General features: G+C 56.5%; 2 protein-coding genes across 3 annotated transcripts; one reads left to right on the forward strand and one right to left on the reverse strand.

Moving 5' to 3' along the window:
- Nucleotides 1–499: 499 nt before the first annotated feature.
- On the reverse strand, nucleotides 500–11,378 carry PSMA5 (proteasome 20S subunit alpha 5). Its single transcript, XM_050985359.1, has 9 exons — nucleotides 11,207–11,378; nucleotides 10,259–10,325; nucleotides 7,649–7,775; nucleotides 6,352–6,419; nucleotides 5,678–5,785; nucleotides 5,540–5,598; nucleotides 4,759–4,861; nucleotides 3,709–3,795; nucleotides 500–777 (listed from the first exon to the last, which is right to left on the reverse strand). The coding sequence occupies exons 1-9, from the start codon at nucleotides 11,233–11,235 to the stop codon at nucleotides 700–702; spliced, it is 726 nt and encodes a 241-aa protein (XP_050841316.1). The 5' UTR covers nucleotides 11,236–11,378; the 3' UTR covers nucleotides 500–699.
- Nucleotides 11,379–12,236: 858 nt separating this feature from the next.
- Nucleotides 12,237–17,374, forward strand: SYPL2 (synaptophysin like 2). 2 transcript variants are annotated; one of them, XM_050985422.1, is made up of 6 exons: nucleotides 12,237–12,320; nucleotides 12,892–12,963; nucleotides 14,273–14,391; nucleotides 15,279–15,480; nucleotides 15,562–15,753; nucleotides 17,005–17,374. In XM_050985422.1, exons 1-6 carry the CDS (start codon nucleotides 12,270–12,272, stop codon nucleotides 17,131–17,133), a joined length of 765 nt encoding a protein of 254 aa, XP_050841379.1. In that variant the 5' UTR covers nucleotides 12,237–12,269; the 3' UTR covers nucleotides 17,134–17,374. The 2 variants fall into 2 exon arrangements, with proteins under 2 accessions (XP_050841379.1, XP_050841378.1); XM_050985421.1 differs by lacking the exon at nucleotides 17,005–17,374 and having other exon boundaries at nucleotides 15,562–16,969.
- The last annotated feature ends 168 nt before the right edge of the window (nucleotides 17,375–17,542 follow it).

Below are 17,542 nucleotides of genomic sequence, written 5' to 3' on the forward strand. Positions count from 1 at the left end.
TGGAGAACAAAAAAAAACTCAGTGGGATAAGCAGGAATTTTCTGGTGAAAAATGGGTTAACTCAAAACCCAGAGGTTCCTGCAGGATTTCAGTGGTGAGGGGCTGCCTCAGCCCCTTATCCCTGTTTCTGCTTGGTGGGCTCTGATCTAACAACTGTTCTGGATTTTTTTGAAGCCCTATCAGAAGGAAACACAAACCCCAAGGTTGATTGCAGATTTCTTTGCAGGGAAGCAGATGGAGCTCCAGGGACTCTTTTACAGATAAAAAAACACTGGAGAAGGAGGGAGGAATGCACTGAACAGATTAAAAACTCTCTATTTTTTTAAAAGAAGCGTGGAATGACACCTGGATTTCTCCATGGACAGCACCACAAGAGGGAGACTCACTCCTGCAGCAGGCCTGGCAGTGCCCTTGGCACAGCTGCTGTCCCACTCCACCCCGAGTTTTGGCTCCAAATCCCTGCCTCCCCACCTTTCCCCCCCCCTGCTGAGGAGCCCAGTGAGAGTAACAAAATTATTTATTTCATTCCCTCCTGGGGCAAAGCTCAGCTCTGTCCAGAAAAGGTAAAAAAACCTCTGGAGTTGGCAGGAGCAGCAGATACAGGTGCTGTGGGGAGGGAAGTCCCAGGAGCTGGGTGAACTGCACCAGGTCCTTTGGTCAGGGCAGGGCTTTGAGCTTTTGGGGGTCCCTCCCTCTTTTTCAAATATCCTTGATGACCTCCTCCAGCTCCTCTTTTGTGTACATGTGGAATTTCATGCCAGGCTCCACCGTGGCAAGCTGCAAGAGAAGGAACAAGGGGTTAAGAGTGGCTGAGGAGAGCAGGGAGCAGCTGTTCCTTCTCCTGATCTGCCAGGCCAGCAGGATCATTCCAGCCCAGAACACGCTCCATGATGCCCTAAAATAGCTGCCTCCTGCTCAAATAGCTTTGAATTGACTCAGCCTCCTCAAGAGGAGCAGCAGCAGGGAATTTTAGTGGGAACTGCTCCCACTCAATGGGGGAAAAGCCATCAAAAACCTCCCAGGAGAGAATTCCTGCCTCTGCAAAGGATTCTGCTCCTCCAGGAACCAAGGGGACAAATCCTGTCTGGGAGCTGAGGGGGCTCAGGGAAACTGAGGCAGAGGTCTCTAAGGGAAAGAGGGACAGCACAGAGCCAGGGCAGACAGCAGAAACATTCCAGAGGCAGCAGCAGGGATGAGGGATACTTGAATGAGAGGAGGAGCCTGGAGGAGAAACGTGAGCAGAAATATTCACAGCTGGCTCAGGGATGGGAGCCCAAAACAGGGACAGCTGTGCCAGAGAGAGCTGGGATGGCCTGGAATGAGCTGGGGTATCCCATAATAGGTTGGGATGGGGCAGGGACATGGCTGGGATGGGCACAGGACAGGGCTGGGCTGCCCCTGAACTCACAGGCATTGGGAGTGTCAAACATGGTTTGACTCTCCATGATCAAAGTGTATGGATGCAACCAAAAACCTGAAGGAAAGTTCTGGAGCATCCCAGCAGATCTCAGAGCTCTTCTGAGGTGACTTTTCACAAACTCCCCCTTCACCAGCACAAGGGAACACCTGAGCCAGGGCAGGGAGGTACCACGAGGTGTTTTCCCCCCACTCAGCCTGAGAGCTGCTGCCAGCCCAGGTTTCACCCAGAACTCTCAGACAAGGTGGAGACACTTGGAGATGCCCCTTCAGCCCCTCCAGTCATGGAGTAGTTTGGGCTGGAAGGGACCTTAAGGCCCATCCAGTGCCACCCCTGCCATGGCAGGGACACCTCCCACTGTCCCAGGCTGCTCCCAGCCCTGTCCAGCCTGGCCTGGGGATCCAGGGGCAGCCCCAGCTGCTCTGGGCACCAAACCACCTGTGCAGGGACTGCACTGATCCTGAGCCCAACCAGACTCAACAAGAGCCAGATTTATGCACCAAAACCAGCTCTAAATACTGAAAAAAACCTTTATGAACACTAAAACCAGCAGAGACACAAATTCCTGTGCTTTTCACACCTCCTCAAACCTGTCCCTCACCTTCTGCCTACCAAAGCTTCACCATTCCCTGACAGGCTTCACAGGGAAGTCATTAATCCAAAATTGTGAAGTCCTTTCAGGGTCCTGACCTTTGCCACCAATGGATTTAACTCTTCCACAGCCACACTCTCCCTATTCTTTGTTCCTAGATGGAAAATGCCACAGCAGCATGGCCAGAGCCAAGAAATGGGAGAGGCACATACTTCTAGGAAGCAAAGAGCTCTTCAGGTGGCAGATTTTCAGCCAGGGGGTGCCTTGAGTCAATAGAAACCATTTAATCCTCAGCACATTCCTGCTGTCCTTCCCCCCTGCACCATTCCACCCCACTCCAGGGCCGTGCCAAGCACAGTTAAGCCCTGTTAAACAGGGACATGACATCAGGATACTGTACACATTCCTCTGCCTGCACTGTACCAGGAAAAAAATGTATGGCCAAGGGCTGGAAGAGCACCTGGGAAGGGGATTCCAGCCACATGGCATGATTTTGGGACACAGTATCCAAATTCCCACCTGCTGTTGGCCTTCCCCTCCAAAGGAAGCTGCTGAATCCCACCAAAGGTCCCCCCACAGCAACATTTAATACAAAAATGGGGTGAGTACCTTGGGGCTGTTTGGGAAAAGGTTTCCCAGCACTCAGAGGGAAGGAAGGGGAGGAGAGAGCAGCTCAGGAGCTGGAATGCCACACTTTGGAAAGGCCTGGTGTCTCATAACCCACCCGAAATAGAAGCAAACTCTATACACCAGCCTGGCTTCTCATCTCCCAGTTACCCCACCCAGTGCAGAGGGTTTGTACCTTTCCCACCCAAAAAGGAGCCTGTGGAGCAGCTCTGGGGGTCTGTGGGTACTGCCTGCCCCCAGGGCTCCAGGGGCACAGCCATTCCTACAGGATCCTTGCTGCTCCCACTGTCCAAGGGATTTTTGGCACTGCCCCAGGACTAATATAGCAGCCCAGGAGCTGGGTAATTTTCATTCCTTCTAATATTACAAGCAGCAAGGCAAAAAAGAATGGCTAGATGCAGAAGAACAAGCAGTCTGGGTGGTATGTTGGGTTCTGCTGACTGGAGAAGGTCAAAGAATCCCTTCTGCTCCTCCTGGATCTGTCACTGTCATATTTTCTGAAAAATCCTCTTTGCCCAGGATTCTTCTCCTGGGAAGCTGAGAAGCCTCAGAGAGAAATGAAAACAATAATGATCTGATTGCTTCTCCTGTGTTTGCTGCTTTGGAATGTGGTCTGGAGATTGTTTATCAACTGGTCATTGTTTGATTGGTTTCATGTGAATTGTTTTTAATTAATGACCAATCACCATCAGTTGTGTCAGACTGAGGAGTCAGCCACAAGTTTTCATTATCATTCTTCTTAAGCTTTCTGTCTGTATCCTTTCTCTTTCTTTAGTATAGCTTTAATATCACATTCTTTAATATAATATCATAAAATAATAGATTAGCCTTCTAAGAACATGGAGTCAGATTCATCTCTTCACCTCATCCTGGGAACCCTGCAAATAGCACATGGATCAGCCATGAAAACAGACCAGGCTCTGCACCTCTGCAGGGGAAAAGCTTCAACTTTTCCAAAATGCCCCACAGGATGTGATGAAAAGGGCAGGAACACCTGCAGGACTTGGCTCAGGAAGCCCTGAGCTGCTCCCTTCCTTGCTCCAGTGACAATTCTGACTCCAGCAGGACTTACCTCGATGTTGGTGGCATTTAGCTTCTCCTCCATGACCTGTTTCAGGATGACCAGGGAAGATTTGATGGCTTCCTTTAGTGTCATGGACTGCAAAACAAATGGCTCATGGATGACAAGCTGCAGGCTCAGCACCTGGCCCCTCTCCCTCCCCTCTCCCAAATCCCTTGAGCCAGGCAGCCAAAGGAGCAGCTTAGCAAGGGATCTGCAGCATCCCTGGGAGACTGGAGCAGGCAGGGCAGGGATATGCACAGGGACAGTGAAATCCTGCCTTTCTCAGATTTAAAAATGGTTCATTTGGACACATAAAGCTGGTTAATCTTCAAATGGTACATTTGGGAAAGGAGAGGCTGTTTCTCTTCACCAATTTCCTCCCAAAAAGCCAGATTGCCTCTAGGCAGAAGCCTCCATGCTGCATTTAATCTGATAAATCCTAGGCATCCCTAGAGCCAGAGGGATGTGCAGCACAGCTGTGTTTCAGTAACTTTGCACTTGAAAAAGGGTTGACAATCCAGGGAGTCCAGATTTGGGTAATTTGGAGAGTTCTAGTGAACAAATGAGTCTTCCCAGCCACCATCACTAATAGTGCTTTTCATCAGGGTTTGGTTTCTTACCACCCAAAATGGGCAACTCCCTCCTCATGGGGAAAAAAAATTCCGATTTAATATCAAACATGACCAGAACTTCCTGCACAAAAGCTGTTCCCTTTCTGAAGGTGCTGCTGTGAGCTCAGGATGCTTCCAGCTGTATCCACACAGAGCCCGATGCTGACAGCAGCACCCAGAGCTCAGTTTATATTTATAGAGAACTTCCTGACATTGCCCTAATTATCTCCCAGGCAGAGAGCAGCTGCTGGGAGCAGCTCTCAGTTGTAGAGATGCTCAGCACCTACTCACAGGATCCTCTGCTCAGGAGTGATCCTGCCCTGAGCAGCTCAGGCCCCTCCTCTCCAGCCCAGTCCTAAATCCTCACTGGGGAGGGAATGAGGGGGTCCTGTGGTGAAGTACCCCAGGCCCAGGAGAGGTGACCCCCAGCCCCAAGTGCAGCCCTTACCTTGTGGTAAACCTCCTGCAGGGAGCTCTGGGCTCCCTCTGAGGCGGAGCCGATGGCTCTGGCATCGCACTGCACGAACGTCCCCGACGGATCCATGTGGAACCTGTGGGGACAGGGGGTGACTGCCTGCACCCCATCCCACCCCAGGGCATCCCAAGGACTCTCCCACCAGTCCCCCAGAGCTCCCTGCACTGGGATTCCTCCCCAAGAGCTCCTGGACTGGCAGCTTCCACACTCTAACACTGCCCTCTTTGCTCAGACAACTGTTTCCCTTTGAATTTCCCACCTTATACTAATTTTTTTTTAAATAAATTCAGCAAGTTTTTTTCCCTGCTGGAAGGCAGACCTGACTGGTCTGGCTCTGCCAAGCCTTTCCCACTTCCAGTGGGGCCATTTGAAGTGCTGAGTTCAGGTTACAGCTGCTCCAACACCTCCCCAAGGAATGTCACATGGATTATGTTACTGGTGGCTCTGCCGGTCCTTTAGGGAAAGGTAAGAATACACTGAAGATGAGGAGAGCTTTAACACTTCCCTCCTCCCCAGGAAACCACATTTCTAATTAAAAAAGGCAATGGTTTGGGGCAGATATGATGATTTTCCATGCCAAGCAGGCAGGGCTCTGGAAAGGGTTTAACAGGATTAACAAACATATCAGGGACATAATGGGATAAACCCCAAGGGGTTGATTTAAGGAAAATTCCAGAATCGAGTCCTTAAAACAGCCTGGGAATTTTGCAGTGGAGGTTTGGTCTTTCCCATGAATTAGGAGAGCAGAACTCACAGCTGGGGTCCTTTCTCATCCACCCCTCCGAAGAGCAGAGCGACACCAAACGGGCGGGACTGCAGGACAGAGGAGGGAATGGGTCAGACATGGGGGACAGGAGAGTTCCCCAGCACCCCCCAATCCCCCCAGTCCCACCATGGCTCCTGGGTCAGCATCTTCCTCCCCAAACTGCAGGGCCAGGTTAGACACAGCCTGTGTCACACTCTCCACTGTCATGGTCTCGTTGTAGGTGAACCAGTGATTCTGCAGGAAAATCCAAATCAAGATTCCCATTAGTCCCATGTGCCCAAAATATGGCACCCCTGCATGGCTGAGGTGGGGGACACAAGGACAACTTCCCAGTGGAACCCAGGGAACAGCCAGTTCCCTCATGGAAGCATCAGGGAGAGTGGGATGTACAAAACTCCACAGGAAATTGGATACCAAGGCTTGGGATGCCAATAGGGAAATGCAAAGCTGAAGGACTTTATCCAAATATCAGCTTTGGAAGGAATGTAAGCTCTTGAAGGAATGGAAGCTCTCCAGAGGGTGGAAAAGTGCTGATATGCAGGAGAAAACCCCAGGAAAATCCTTTGCAGCAGCACAGATTTGTACCCAGGACCTCCAAGCACCTGAGGCATCCAGGAAATGTAAGGGGATAAAAAGAAAACAAATATATCCAATATTTTGCCAGGTCAGCCCCTACACTCCCAACAAGCCTCCAGCTTCCCATCAGCTTCTTTGATGGAATGATCTTCCCTTTGCCAAGACTTTTAAGGAGTTCCTGGGATTTGTGCTGCTAATTTAAGAACAGAGATGTCAGATCTTACCTGAGTCTCCACTCTGGCCTTGTCAATTAAAGTCTTTGCATCAGCTATTAGGCCACTCATGGCACACCCTGGAAGGGAAAGGGCAACCAGGAATTATTTGGGATGTGTTTTCCCCCAGAATGCCCAAGGCCCATGTAAAACTCAAAGGGCTGCAGGGAGGAGCTGGTCTCTGAGTGGGAAGGTGGGGAAGAGATTTGTCCCCCTGTGCTGGGCACTGCTGAGGCCACACCTGCAATCCTGGGAATAGTTTTGGGTTTCTCACAAGAAGGACAATGAGGAGCTGGAGCATGTACAGAGAGGGCAACAGAGCTGGGGAAGGGGCTGAGGGAGCTGGAAAGGGGCTCAGCCTGGAGCAAAGGAGGCTCAGGGGGGACCTTCTGGCTCTGCACAACTCCTGGCTGGAGGGGACAGCCTGGGGGTCAGGCTGTGCTCCAGGGAACAGGGACAGGAGAGGGAACAGCCTCAGGCTGGGCCAGGGCAGGTTCAGGTCAGATCTTACATTATTTTTTCCATGGAAAGCATGGTCAGACCCTGGCACAGGCTGCCCTGTGAACAGTGCTGGAGTCCCCATCCCTGGAAGGGTTCAAAAAGTGAGGATGTGGCACTTTGGGACATGGATCAGTGGTGGCCTTGGGATGGTTGGACTCCATGATCTTAGAGGGCTTTTCCAGCCTCAAGGACTCCGTGGGATTGAATCAGATTTGCTCCAGAACAACCTGCTGGGAAGGGCCCTGGCTGCCCCACAGGCAGAGGCTGCAGGAATCCCAGCACAGATCCCACTCTGGGAGGAGGGGACTGCATCACAAGCTCCTGGGAGGAGGAAATTGGACTCTTGGAGCTCCTCCCATGCCCATGGAGCAGCAACACAGGAATTTTGGAGGTTTCCTGCCCTTCAGGGTGAGATATTTGGTCATGAGCCCATTGTGGGCTGCTCAGGGCATGGGTGGCATCAGTGATCCTGGAGAAACTGGCCCCAGCCAGGCCCACCACAACTCTCTGCCCTCCCAGAGCTAAATTTGGGATGAGCTTCCATGAGGAAGGCTACTGAGGCAGGGGGATAGAGCTTCAGCTGTCTCCTTCTGCTTCCTGGAGCTTCCTTCTGCTGGCTTGGAGCCTGCAAAACCAGTGACCAGGAGCTGGTGTGCACTGGGAGGGATGAGCCTTTCTGGCAGGGAGGGCTCATCCCAACACACAGCTCCCCAAATCGCCAGGGGATGGACTCTTCTCTTAAATAATTCACAATTTTAGGGGTGATCTGATGCAGAGGGATCCCCAGGGATGAATCCCTCCTCCATACCAATGTGGGAGTCGATCTCCACAATCTTCTCAATGCTGCTGGGCTCCATCAGGGGGGATGTGATCCTCTTCTCCACAGCCAGGCAAACTCCCTCTGAGGTCTGGATCCCAATGGCTGTGGAGCCAAGCTGCAAAACACCACCACAGACTCCAGCTCACACACATATCACTGCTAATTCTGACTTATGTGTTGGTTTGGATTCAATTGTGTCACCCACACACAAACCCACTCTGGCTTGGCATGGTGGATTTTCAAGCTTATTCCCTGAAGTAGGAAATGGGGAAGGTGAAATCCATGGGATTCCCATGAGAACCCAGTGAATCCCACAAGGTCCCCCCCAAGCCTCCTTTTCTCCAGGCTGAGCCCCTTTCCCAGCTCCCTCAGCCCCTCCTGGTGCTCCAGCCCCTTCCCCAGCTGCACATCCTTCAAGCAACAGCAGTTTGTGGAGCCTGGTGAGTGTAAAAGGCCCTGGGAATTCTCCTCTGCCAGAGAGAAAAGAGAGTTTTAAACTCTTTTAAACCTTTAAGGGTGAGAGAACTTCCCACATCAGTACAAATCTCTCTGCAGTTCTGGCTTGGGCATGTGACTTTCCATAAACTCCTGTTCCCCCAGTCCCAGGCAGCAATTCCACCCCAGGACTGCAGGACACCTCAGTGTCACCAGGGCCAGAAGCACAGGGACAGATCCTAAGGGATCCTGGCAGCCCTTGTCTGGATCCTGCTGTGATCCCACCTTGATCCCATCAGGCCCTGCCTGGATCCCACCTCAATGGCACCAACCCTCACCTTGATTCTACCTTGATCCCACAAATCCCTGCCTTGATCCCAACAGCCCCTACTTTGATCCTACCTCAGGCACACCAAGAGCTGCCTGGATCCCACTTTCATCCCACCAGCCCTGCCTTGATCCCACCATGATCCTACCAAAGCTTTCTGAATCTTTCCAGCCCCTAATCTGGATCCCACCAGCCCTTACCTCAATCCTGTTTAATCCCATCAAATCCCACACTGGTCCTACCTTAACCCCACCAACTCCTAAACTCAATCCAGCCTTGATCCCACCACCAATTACCTCCATCCCACCTTGATCCCAGCAGCCCTGCCTGGATCCCAGCCTGCTCCCAGCACTCCCAGCTCTCCCACACCAGGGAATTTCCTGGCAGAGCTGTCTCAGCTGCAGTGTGGAATGCTTCCTCTCAACATCCACTTCTAGACATGGGGTTTAATTTTAAGCCCAAGATACCCTGGAAAGCTGCACCTACAGCCACAGGGATGGCAGGAGATCTGTGTTAATTTATCAAGCTAGCATGGCCACCAACATCCCCCGGGGAGCTTTAATTCCGAAGTCCTTGCTACTTGTATTACCTTTTCTGTTACATTATTACTTTATTCCTCTTTTTAGTGCTCCAAGGAGCTAAAGGAACACAGGCAAGGTAAAGTCAGGACTCTTCTTCCCATTCAAACACCTCAGAGCTTTTTCCCTTCCTCACCTGACCTGCTCAAACACCTCAGAGCTTTTTCCCTTCCTCACCTGACCTGCTCAAACACCAGAGCTTTTTCCCTTCCTCACCTGACCTGTTTCTTTCAAATTTAAACTTATTACCAATCAACACCCACATTCTATCAACATAACAGCCAGGTAAATTTATCAATTAAGGATATTTATCAATTAAGGATGTTTAATCCCCAAAGGCCATTTGGCCCTGCAAAGATGGGTTTGCTCCTAACAACCTTCAGCTTTACGTTTATATCCATCCAAGAAGTTGTTTAGGCTGGATTTGGGGATAAAAAGCTTTGGATTGCATTTTTTTGGAGTAAATCACTTGGTAGGACAGGGGAGGGAACATTGCACTGAACTTTGGGGAAAATCAATGGGTTTTGTTTCTTGCTGACCCATGAAAGAGCAGAGCTGTGGGATGTTTGGCTGGAGGGAACAGACACAGCCTGGATTAGTCCTCGTGGGCTCTTTGTTTCTTTATTTAATTTCTCTTTGGGTTGGGATTGAAGGTACTTGAGATGATAGTTTGTGTTCAGATTTAGGTATTCATTGTTTCTTATCAATGTTACAGTCTCACAGCTGTGAGTTTCCTAGTTTTTCATGAGAAAGGTATAAAGTGGTTAACTAACTCTTGTTATAAGGTCTTTTAAGGTTAAACTATCTAATTAAGAAATAATACTTAAATTATTTTCTCTTTTAACTTAATAATTGATTTCTCAAAGCCTGCAGTGTGGACTTTTCTGTTTAATTATAAAATACTACTCAAATCTATGAAGAAGGTAAAGAAGAACAATTTGTTTCCACTCTAAAACTTCTATTTAGCTTCACATCTACTACTATATTTTTAAACCCCAAAGTTTAAGTTTTCTACTCTGTGATATTACACACTTCTAATTAACTACACCCTCATAATTCCAGTGTTATTAATCCATTTTGGAAGCCTTCTCCACAGCCTCAGGTCAAATGCAGTGCTCTCTTGTGGGTCTGTGCCTTTCAGCACAGGAAGTTTAAAATGCTCAGCATCCAGGGTTCCAACAAGTCCTGAGCAATCCCTGCCTGGGGTTGGAAAGGAGATTTTGAAGGAAACTTTGAAGGAAACTTTTTAAAAAGTACCTTTATGGCCTCGATGGCATACTCCACCTGGAAGAGCCTCCCCTCTGGAGAGAAGGTGTTCACACCCCTGCAGGGAGAGCACACAGTGAGAAGGGCAGGAAACCAAGGCCTTGCTCAAGGGTGAGGCCACCTGGGCACAGGCTGGGCAGGGGGACAGCAGGGCCATGTCCCCTCAGCACAGGGCAGCCACAGGGTGGGCACTCAGGACGGTCATGGACTCAAGGAGAGCCAGCAGGTCCAGGCACAGGTGAGAAGCAGGTAGGGTGTCCTGGCACACTTTGGAATGCAAAGGGAGCACCAGGAGCCAGAGAGGTCCTGTTTGACCATGGAATCCTGGAATCCTTAAGACTGGAAAAGTCCTTTGGGATCACGGAGTGCAGCCTTTCCCCCAGCCCTGCCAAGGCCACCACTCGCCCCTGTCCCCAGGTGCCACCTCCACGTGGTTTTTGAGCCCTTCCAGGGATGAGGACTCCACCACTGCCTCGGGCAGTCTGTGTCAGGGCAGGACAGGCCTTTCCATGAAAAAAATTCCCGACATCCAAACGAAATACCCCTGGCCCAGCCTGAGGCCGTTCCCTCTCCTCCTGTCGCTGTTTCCTGGAGCACAGCCCGACCCCCCCGGCTGTCCACTCCTGTCAGGGAGTTGTGCAGAGCCAGAAGGTCTCCCCTGAGCCTCCTTTGCTCCAGGCTGAGCCCCTTTCCAGCTCCCTCAGCCGCTCCCCCCCGGACACGCTCCTTTCCTCGGGTACCCCATCCCCGCACACCAGGAGCTCCCCCCGCCCTCGCTCCATCCCATCCTGGCATCCCCGATCCCGTGGCAGGGCGGTGGGCTCCCGGCAACTCCCGGTGCGATCCCAGCGCGGGAGCCGCCGATCGGGGCGGCCCGGACCGCTCGGGCCGCGCCGGGCGCAGGCCCGTGACTCAGCCGCGGCGCGGGCGGGCACTCACCGGTCGTACTCGGACCGCGTGAGGAACATGACGGCAGCAGGGCCGGGCGATGCCGGCGGTTCCCGGGGACTCCGGAGGTGCCGGGGGGGCTCGAGGGGTCCGGGGGCACCGGGAGCGCCGCGGCCTCACCGGGGGCTGCAACGCCGCTTCCGGCCCCGAGCAGCACTTCCGCCCGCGCCGCTCGCCCATTGGGCAGCGGCACTGCGGTCCAGCCAATGGAACGGCGAGGAGGGCGGGACCAGGATTGGGGGAGATGGGAGATGGGAGGGGCAAGTGATGGGGCGGGGCCAAAGCCCGAGGGGCGGGGCCGGCGCTTCGGGGGCGTGGTCGTATCGCTAGGACGCCGGGTGGGGGCGGGGCCACAGAGGGACGGGGAGGGGCTATGAGGGGCGTGGTTCTGGAAAGGGCGTGGCTGTGCTTCAGGGGCGGTACCAGATCAGTAGGGGGCGGGGCCTGCGGCGGGCACGGCGCGGTGCCGGGAGGGGTTCCCGGGAATGGGGAACCAGGAAGGGGAACCGGGAAAGGGGGGGCGGGAAGGGGGTACCGGGAATGGGGGGTCAGGGAGGCGGCACCACGGATGGGATACCAAGAAGGGGGCACCGGGAAGAAGCTATATCGGGAACGGGCTCCGGGACGGGCTGCACCGAAGGGAATACCGGGAGATGATACCGGGAGGGGCTGTATGCCCCTGCCCCCCCGGGCCATACCGGCATCCCAACGCCCGGTACACGGTGCCACGCCGTCAGCCTCCTCGCCGGCCCCGGTAGCGGCGCCCGGCGCAATTCCCGCCTCGTTCCAGCGCTCCCGGCTCCCGGGGAGCGGCGGAGCCGATGCATGGCCGGACCCCCCCCGGGGGGCGCTGCGCACCCCGCGCCCGCCGGAGGGCCCGGGGGCGGCCCGGGGCGGGGGGCTGGCCCGGGGGGCCCGGGGCCGGCCCAGGGGCGCTGCCGGGGGCGGGGCGGTGCTGCCCGCCCCGGGGGCGCTGCGGTGCCCGGTGGCGGCTCCGCCAGCGGAGCCGTCCCAGCGGGCGGCGGAGGCAGCACCGACCGCCCCCGGCCCGGCCATGTCGGAGCCCGGCGCCCCCGCGGCCGGTGATAAAGCGCCCCGGCTCCAGGTAGGGCTCCGGTGCTTCCCCCCCTCCCGGTGACCGCGGCAGGCTCCCGGTGCAGCCCCTCGGTGTCCCGGCACTGTTGCTCTGGGCAACTCCCGCTGCCTCCCCGGTGTCCCAGAGGCGATCCCCGGAGAAGTCCGTGGTATTCTAGTGCCGACCTCCGGAGCAGCCCACGGTGTCCCGTTGTAGCCGCCGGTGCGACCTCCGGTGCAGCGTCCCGGTGCAGCGGTGCAGCCCTCCGCTGTTCTGGTGCCGTGGCCGATGCCGTTCCCCGGTCCCCCAGGGCACCTCCTGCCCGGGGCAATCCCGTTGCAGCCCCACCGTTTACCCAGGGCAGCTCCCCGGTTCCCCGGTGCGGCCCCACCGGTTCCCGTGGGCAGTCTCCCCGGTTTCCCGGAGTAAAGCCCTCTCCACCGAGGCAACCCCCAGCCCAGCCCAGGCCCCGTTGCAACCCCCGATCCCCCGTTGCAGCCCCGTGCCCGGGACACTCCCGTTGTGGCAACCCGGGGTGGCGCCTCAGTCCCCCGAGCAGCCCCCGGTGCCATACCGGTGCTCCCTCTACTCTCTCCTGCAGGACCGTGTCCTTCGTGGGCTGCGCTGGAGCCGCCTCCAGGAGCCGCTGGGTTTCATCAAGGTGCTGGAATGGGTGAGTGACGCCGGTGTGCCCCCCGGTCCCGGTCCCGGACCCACACCACAGCCCCTTCCCCACACTGCTGGCTGCTGCTCCCCACGGACCACAGCGCCCCCACATTTGGGGGGTTCCGTTCCTCACTGAAGGAATCCCAGAGCCCCCCCCGCCCCTCTGGAGCTTCCTGCACCCCATCGGCAGCGGGGTGGAGGCCTCATTTTGGGGGCTCCGGGGGAGGAGGGCAGCGGGGCCACACGGGTTTGGGCCACCAGCCCCTCCCGGTGACCTTGAGCAGGTGGCTGTGCCCGGCCATGCCAAAGGGGACAGTGACATCGGGGTGCCGGGTGCCTGCTATTGCCAGGGGCTCAGGGGGCAATGCGTGGGTGGGTGGGTGGGTGGGGAGAGGGACTGAGGGTCAGGAAGCCCCAGGAAGGGGGACGCTGGGGACAGGGGGAGAGCCAAGTGCCCTCGGCTCTGTCCTGTCCTGGCCATGCCATGAATGGCTCCCTGTGAGATAGGGTTTCAGGGTGGCATTTCTGCAGCTCGGCCTCGCCAGGGCCGGGGGGCTCCTGGGGAAAACTGAGGTACAGGGGGGACCCAGCCCTCTTTGGGCATCTCCCACCAGGAGAAGCCAGTTTGAGGGGCTTTCCCCCAATCCTACAGATCTTTGGTTTGCATAATCCCAACCACGGAGGCTCTGGGCTCCCCCTGCCATTGAGGCCACCATATGGGATCAGATCCCTGTGCAAAGACAGCCCAAAGACAAAAACGAGGAGAAAATCCCTGGAGGATCCACCGACACTGCTGCTTAAACCCTTAGTGCCACCCATGGGCTGCCCATCCCTGCAGGGTCAGGCCTGGCTTAGATCCCCCATTTCACCCGGGAGGGTTGGGAGCTCAGCCAGGAGGAGTTGTGGGAAAACCCTTTGGGAATGGTGTTTTCCCAGCACCCTCATCCAAGAGATGAGGGCAGTGTGACTCCAACAGCAAGGGAGGGCAGTGCTGGCTCCTGGGGAGGGGCCATCTCCAGGGGTCCCACCATAAGGATGCTCCCAGCTGCCTGGAAACCCACTCTGACACCCAGTACCCTGCCCAGAATTAAGGGGGAATGGGGGTGGGTTTGGCCTTGGTGTCCCCACCCCCCCAAGCATGACCCCCACCCTCAAATCCCGGTGCCAGTAGAATCCCAGTGTTGGAGGGAGGCACCTGAGGCCAACACCTGGGGGGTGGCAGCTTGCCCATTACTGAGTGCCAGGGGATGCAGCCTGCCTCCCAAGGATGAAAGGGCCCCCAGGGCTCACCCCTGACCCACTGCCCTCTCCTGTAGCTCTTTGCCATCTTTGCCTTCGGCTCCTGCGGCTCCTTCAGCGGCGAGACAGGAGCCACAGTGAGATGTGACAGTGGAGGGATGACAGCCATCAGCATCCAGTTCGGGTACCCCTTCAGGTGAGGGGGTGCAGAGCCCTGACACCCCCCAGGACTGCCCCCACACAAGCTGGGGGGTGCTGGGCTGGGGTTAGACTCCCTTCCTGCTGGCAGGACCTCCATGGGACCACAGCCATGGTCTCTGCAGTGCCGTGTTCAGCTGGGGGCCACCCACACCCTGACCCCATGGGACATCCCCTGGCATCCCTGTCAGTTCCTGACACCACCCAGGGGGATTCTTGTAAATCATGAAAGACTGGATGGGGAAGGAGGGAAATTCTCAGTACTCAGGGAAGACCACAGGAATCCTGTTTTATCTGGGAAGGCAATGATGGAGTTGGGCCAAATGAGAGTCATGGTTCTAACCCCTTTCCTCTGCCACCAGCCCCATGCCAGGGCACTAGACCCTGGAAAAGAATCCAGATTATGGCAGTGGATCTGTGCCCTCCATCCCAGGGGACCACCCCAGCCTGGTTATTGTAGCCGTCGCTATCAAACCTTCCATTCCCAGGGCACCACCCCAGCATTTACACCATCCATCCCTCCCATCCCAGGGGACCACCCCAGCCTGGTTATTCTCAATATCCTTGTCACCATCTCCATTCCCAGAGGACCACCCCAGCCTGGTTATTCTATCCCTCCCTGTCATCATCACCATTCCCAGGGGACCACCCCAGCCTGGTTATTCTATCCATCCCTGTCACCATCTCCATTCCCAAGGGACCACCCCAGCCTGGTTATCCTAGCCATCCCTGTCATCATCACCATTCCCAGGGGACCACCCCAGCCTGAGTATTGTAGCCATCCCTGTCATCTCCATTCCCAGGCGACCACCCCAGCGTGGTTACACCACCTACCCCACCATCCTCTCCATTCCCAACCCCCTGATCCCCCTCCCTCTACCCCAGGTTATACCAGATTCCCTTTGGGATGCCCACTTGTGAGGAGGAATCAGAAGCCCGCACCCTGTACCTCATCGGTGATTTCTCCGCTCCCGCCGAGTTTTTCGTGACCCTGGGGGTCTTCTCCTTCCTCTACTCCATGGCTGCTCTGGTGCTCTACCTCCGCTTCCATTCCCTCTACACGGAGAACACGAAACTCCCCTTCACAGTAAGGCAGGCTCACCCCCGGGGCACGTGAGCCCAGCGCCGTGCCAGGGTGGCAGCTGATGCCAGGCTCTCCTCCTGGCAGGATTTCTGTGTCACCGTCTGCTTTGCCTTCTTCTGGCTGGTGGCGGCGGCGGCGTGGGGCAAGGGGCTGAGCGACGTGAAGGCGGCCACGCGCCCCTCCGCCCTCATCGCTGCCATGGCCGTCTGCCAGGGCGACGGGGTGGTCTGCAACGCTGGCACCACACCGGCCATGGGGCTGGCCAACATCTCGGTGGTGAGGGCATGGGGCACACACACATGGGCACAAACATGGGCACAAACACGGGCACAGAGGAGCACACACACAGGGGTGCACACACACGGGCACACACAAGCATACATGGGCACACGGGGCACACACATGGGCACACACATGGGCACACACAAGCATACATGGGCACTGAGGACACACACGGGCACACACACGGGCACACACATGGGCACACACGGGTGCACACAGGTGTACACTTACATATTCTGCCACACCTGTACCAGATTCCTGAGCTCAGCCAGGAGAGGGCAGTGGCAAGGTGGGCACACAGATGAAAATATGGGCACAGCATGGAAATGTGGGTGAAAACATTCCACAGCCACCTGCCTTGGTCCCACGGGATGTGGGATCCACCCTGCATCCCCCCCACTGGGAAATTTGCACTGGGAATGGGCACCCTGCACTGGGAACCTGGTACTGGGAATGGGGCACCCTGCACTGGGAACCAGACACTGGGAATGGGCACCCTGCACTGGGAATGGGCACCCTGCACTGGGAACCAGACATTGGGAATGGGCACCCTGCACTGGGATGCTGGCACTGGGAATGGGCACCCTGCACTGGGAATGGGGCACTCAGCCACCAGGGACTGCCAGGATGGGGCGGGGAGTGGTGATGCCGTCCCTGGCAGAGGTGTTTGGGGTGTGTGGGGTGGGTGATGTGCATGGGGACATGGGGCATATGAGGTGCCTGAGGTATAGGGGCTCATGGGGGTAAGTGGGGTGCACGGGGTGCATCTGGCATGGGGGTTGCATGGTGTACGTGGGGTGCATGAGGCACATGGGGCATACAGGGTCCATGGGGTGCACAGGTTACGTGGCACATTGGGGCACATGGGGTGCATAAGGTGCCTGGAGTGCGTGGGTGGGGAGTATTGGGTGTGTGGGGCACAGGACTTGGGATACACATGGGGCACATGGGGTGCCTGGAGTGCAGTGGGGTGAGTGGGATGTACGGGAATTATGGCAAGTATGGGGTGCATGGGGGTGTGGGGTGCACAGGGCACACGTGATCCACAGGCTGCATGCAGTGTATGGAATATATGAAAGGTTTGGGGTGTATGGGGTACACAGGGCACACCCGATGCACAGGGTTCATGGGATGTTTGGAGCTTATGGGACGCACAGGGTGTGTGTGGGGTGCTGTGCTCCCCCAAGGCTGCCCTGTGGGAGCCTCTCCCTTCTTCTCTCCCCTCTCCCCTTTCCTCTCCTGCAGCTCTTCGGGTTCCTCAACTTCCTGCTGTGGGCCGGGAACTGCTGGTTCGTGCTGCGGGAGACGCCGTGGCTGCGGCCGCCCGAGCCCCGCGACAGCGCGGCTGAGCAGGGCGCCATCGACAAGCAGTAACCCCGGGGGGACCCAGCCCGGGGACCCCGCCCGGCCCCCGGCACCTCGCGCCGGCCGCCAGCCCGGGGACGGGGTGTCGCTGTCCCCGGGTTTGGAGCCGCCGGGGGTTCGGATGCTGGAGGGGGACACGGAAGCCCGGGGGTCCCGCTCGTTGTCGGGGGCTCTGTGTGTCACCCCGGGGGTCCATGTCTGTATGGGGCGCATAAAGTCCTGGCTACCAGCTGTGCACTGGGGCTCCTGTGTCTGCCTCGGTGCGGAGCTGAGCACACCCGGGTGGGGCACGACCCCTGCTCCGTGCAGAGACAAACCCGTCCCATTTCTGGCGTAGGATGAACTGTGGACCTCAGATCAGTTCGGGCTGATGGAGGGTCCCAGACGGGTCACAGGGGACCCCAGACCAGTAAAAGGA

This window comes from Serinus canaria, chromosome 26 (genome assembly GCF_022539315.1).
Source record: "Serinus canaria isolate serCan28SL12 chromosome 26, serCan2020, whole genome shotgun sequence".
NCBI classification, from domain to species: Eukaryota; Metazoa; Chordata; class Aves; order Passeriformes; family Fringillidae; genus Serinus; species Serinus canaria.

Excerpts from the sequence above, each read along its gene's own strand:
- PSMA5 (XM_050985359.1), bottom strand. The coding sequence starts at position 11,235 with ATGTTCCTCACGCGGTCCGAGTACGACCG. Across the intron at positions 7,776-10,258 it reads ATGCCATCGAGGCCATAAAG|CTTGGCTCCACAGCCATTGG; the intron begins GTACTTTTTAAA and ends GGTGTTTTGCAG. Across the intron at positions 3,796-4,758 it reads TGCAGGAGGTTTACCACAAG|TCCATGACACTAAAGGAAGC; the intron begins GTAAGGGCTGCA and ends TTTGTTTTGCAG.
- SYPL2 (XM_050985421.1), top strand. The coding sequence starts at position 12,270 with ATGTCGGAGCCCGGCGCCCCCGCGGCCGGTGATAAAGCGCCCCGGCTC. Across the intron at positions 12,321-12,891 it reads ATAAAGCGCCCCGGCTCCAG|GACCGTGTCCTTCGTGGGCT; the intron begins GTAGGGCTCCGG and ends TCTCTCCTGCAG. Across the intron at positions 14,392-15,278 it reads CAGTTCGGGTACCCCTTCAG|GTTATACCAGATTCCCTTTG; the intron begins GTGAGGGGGTGC and ends CCTCTACCCCAG.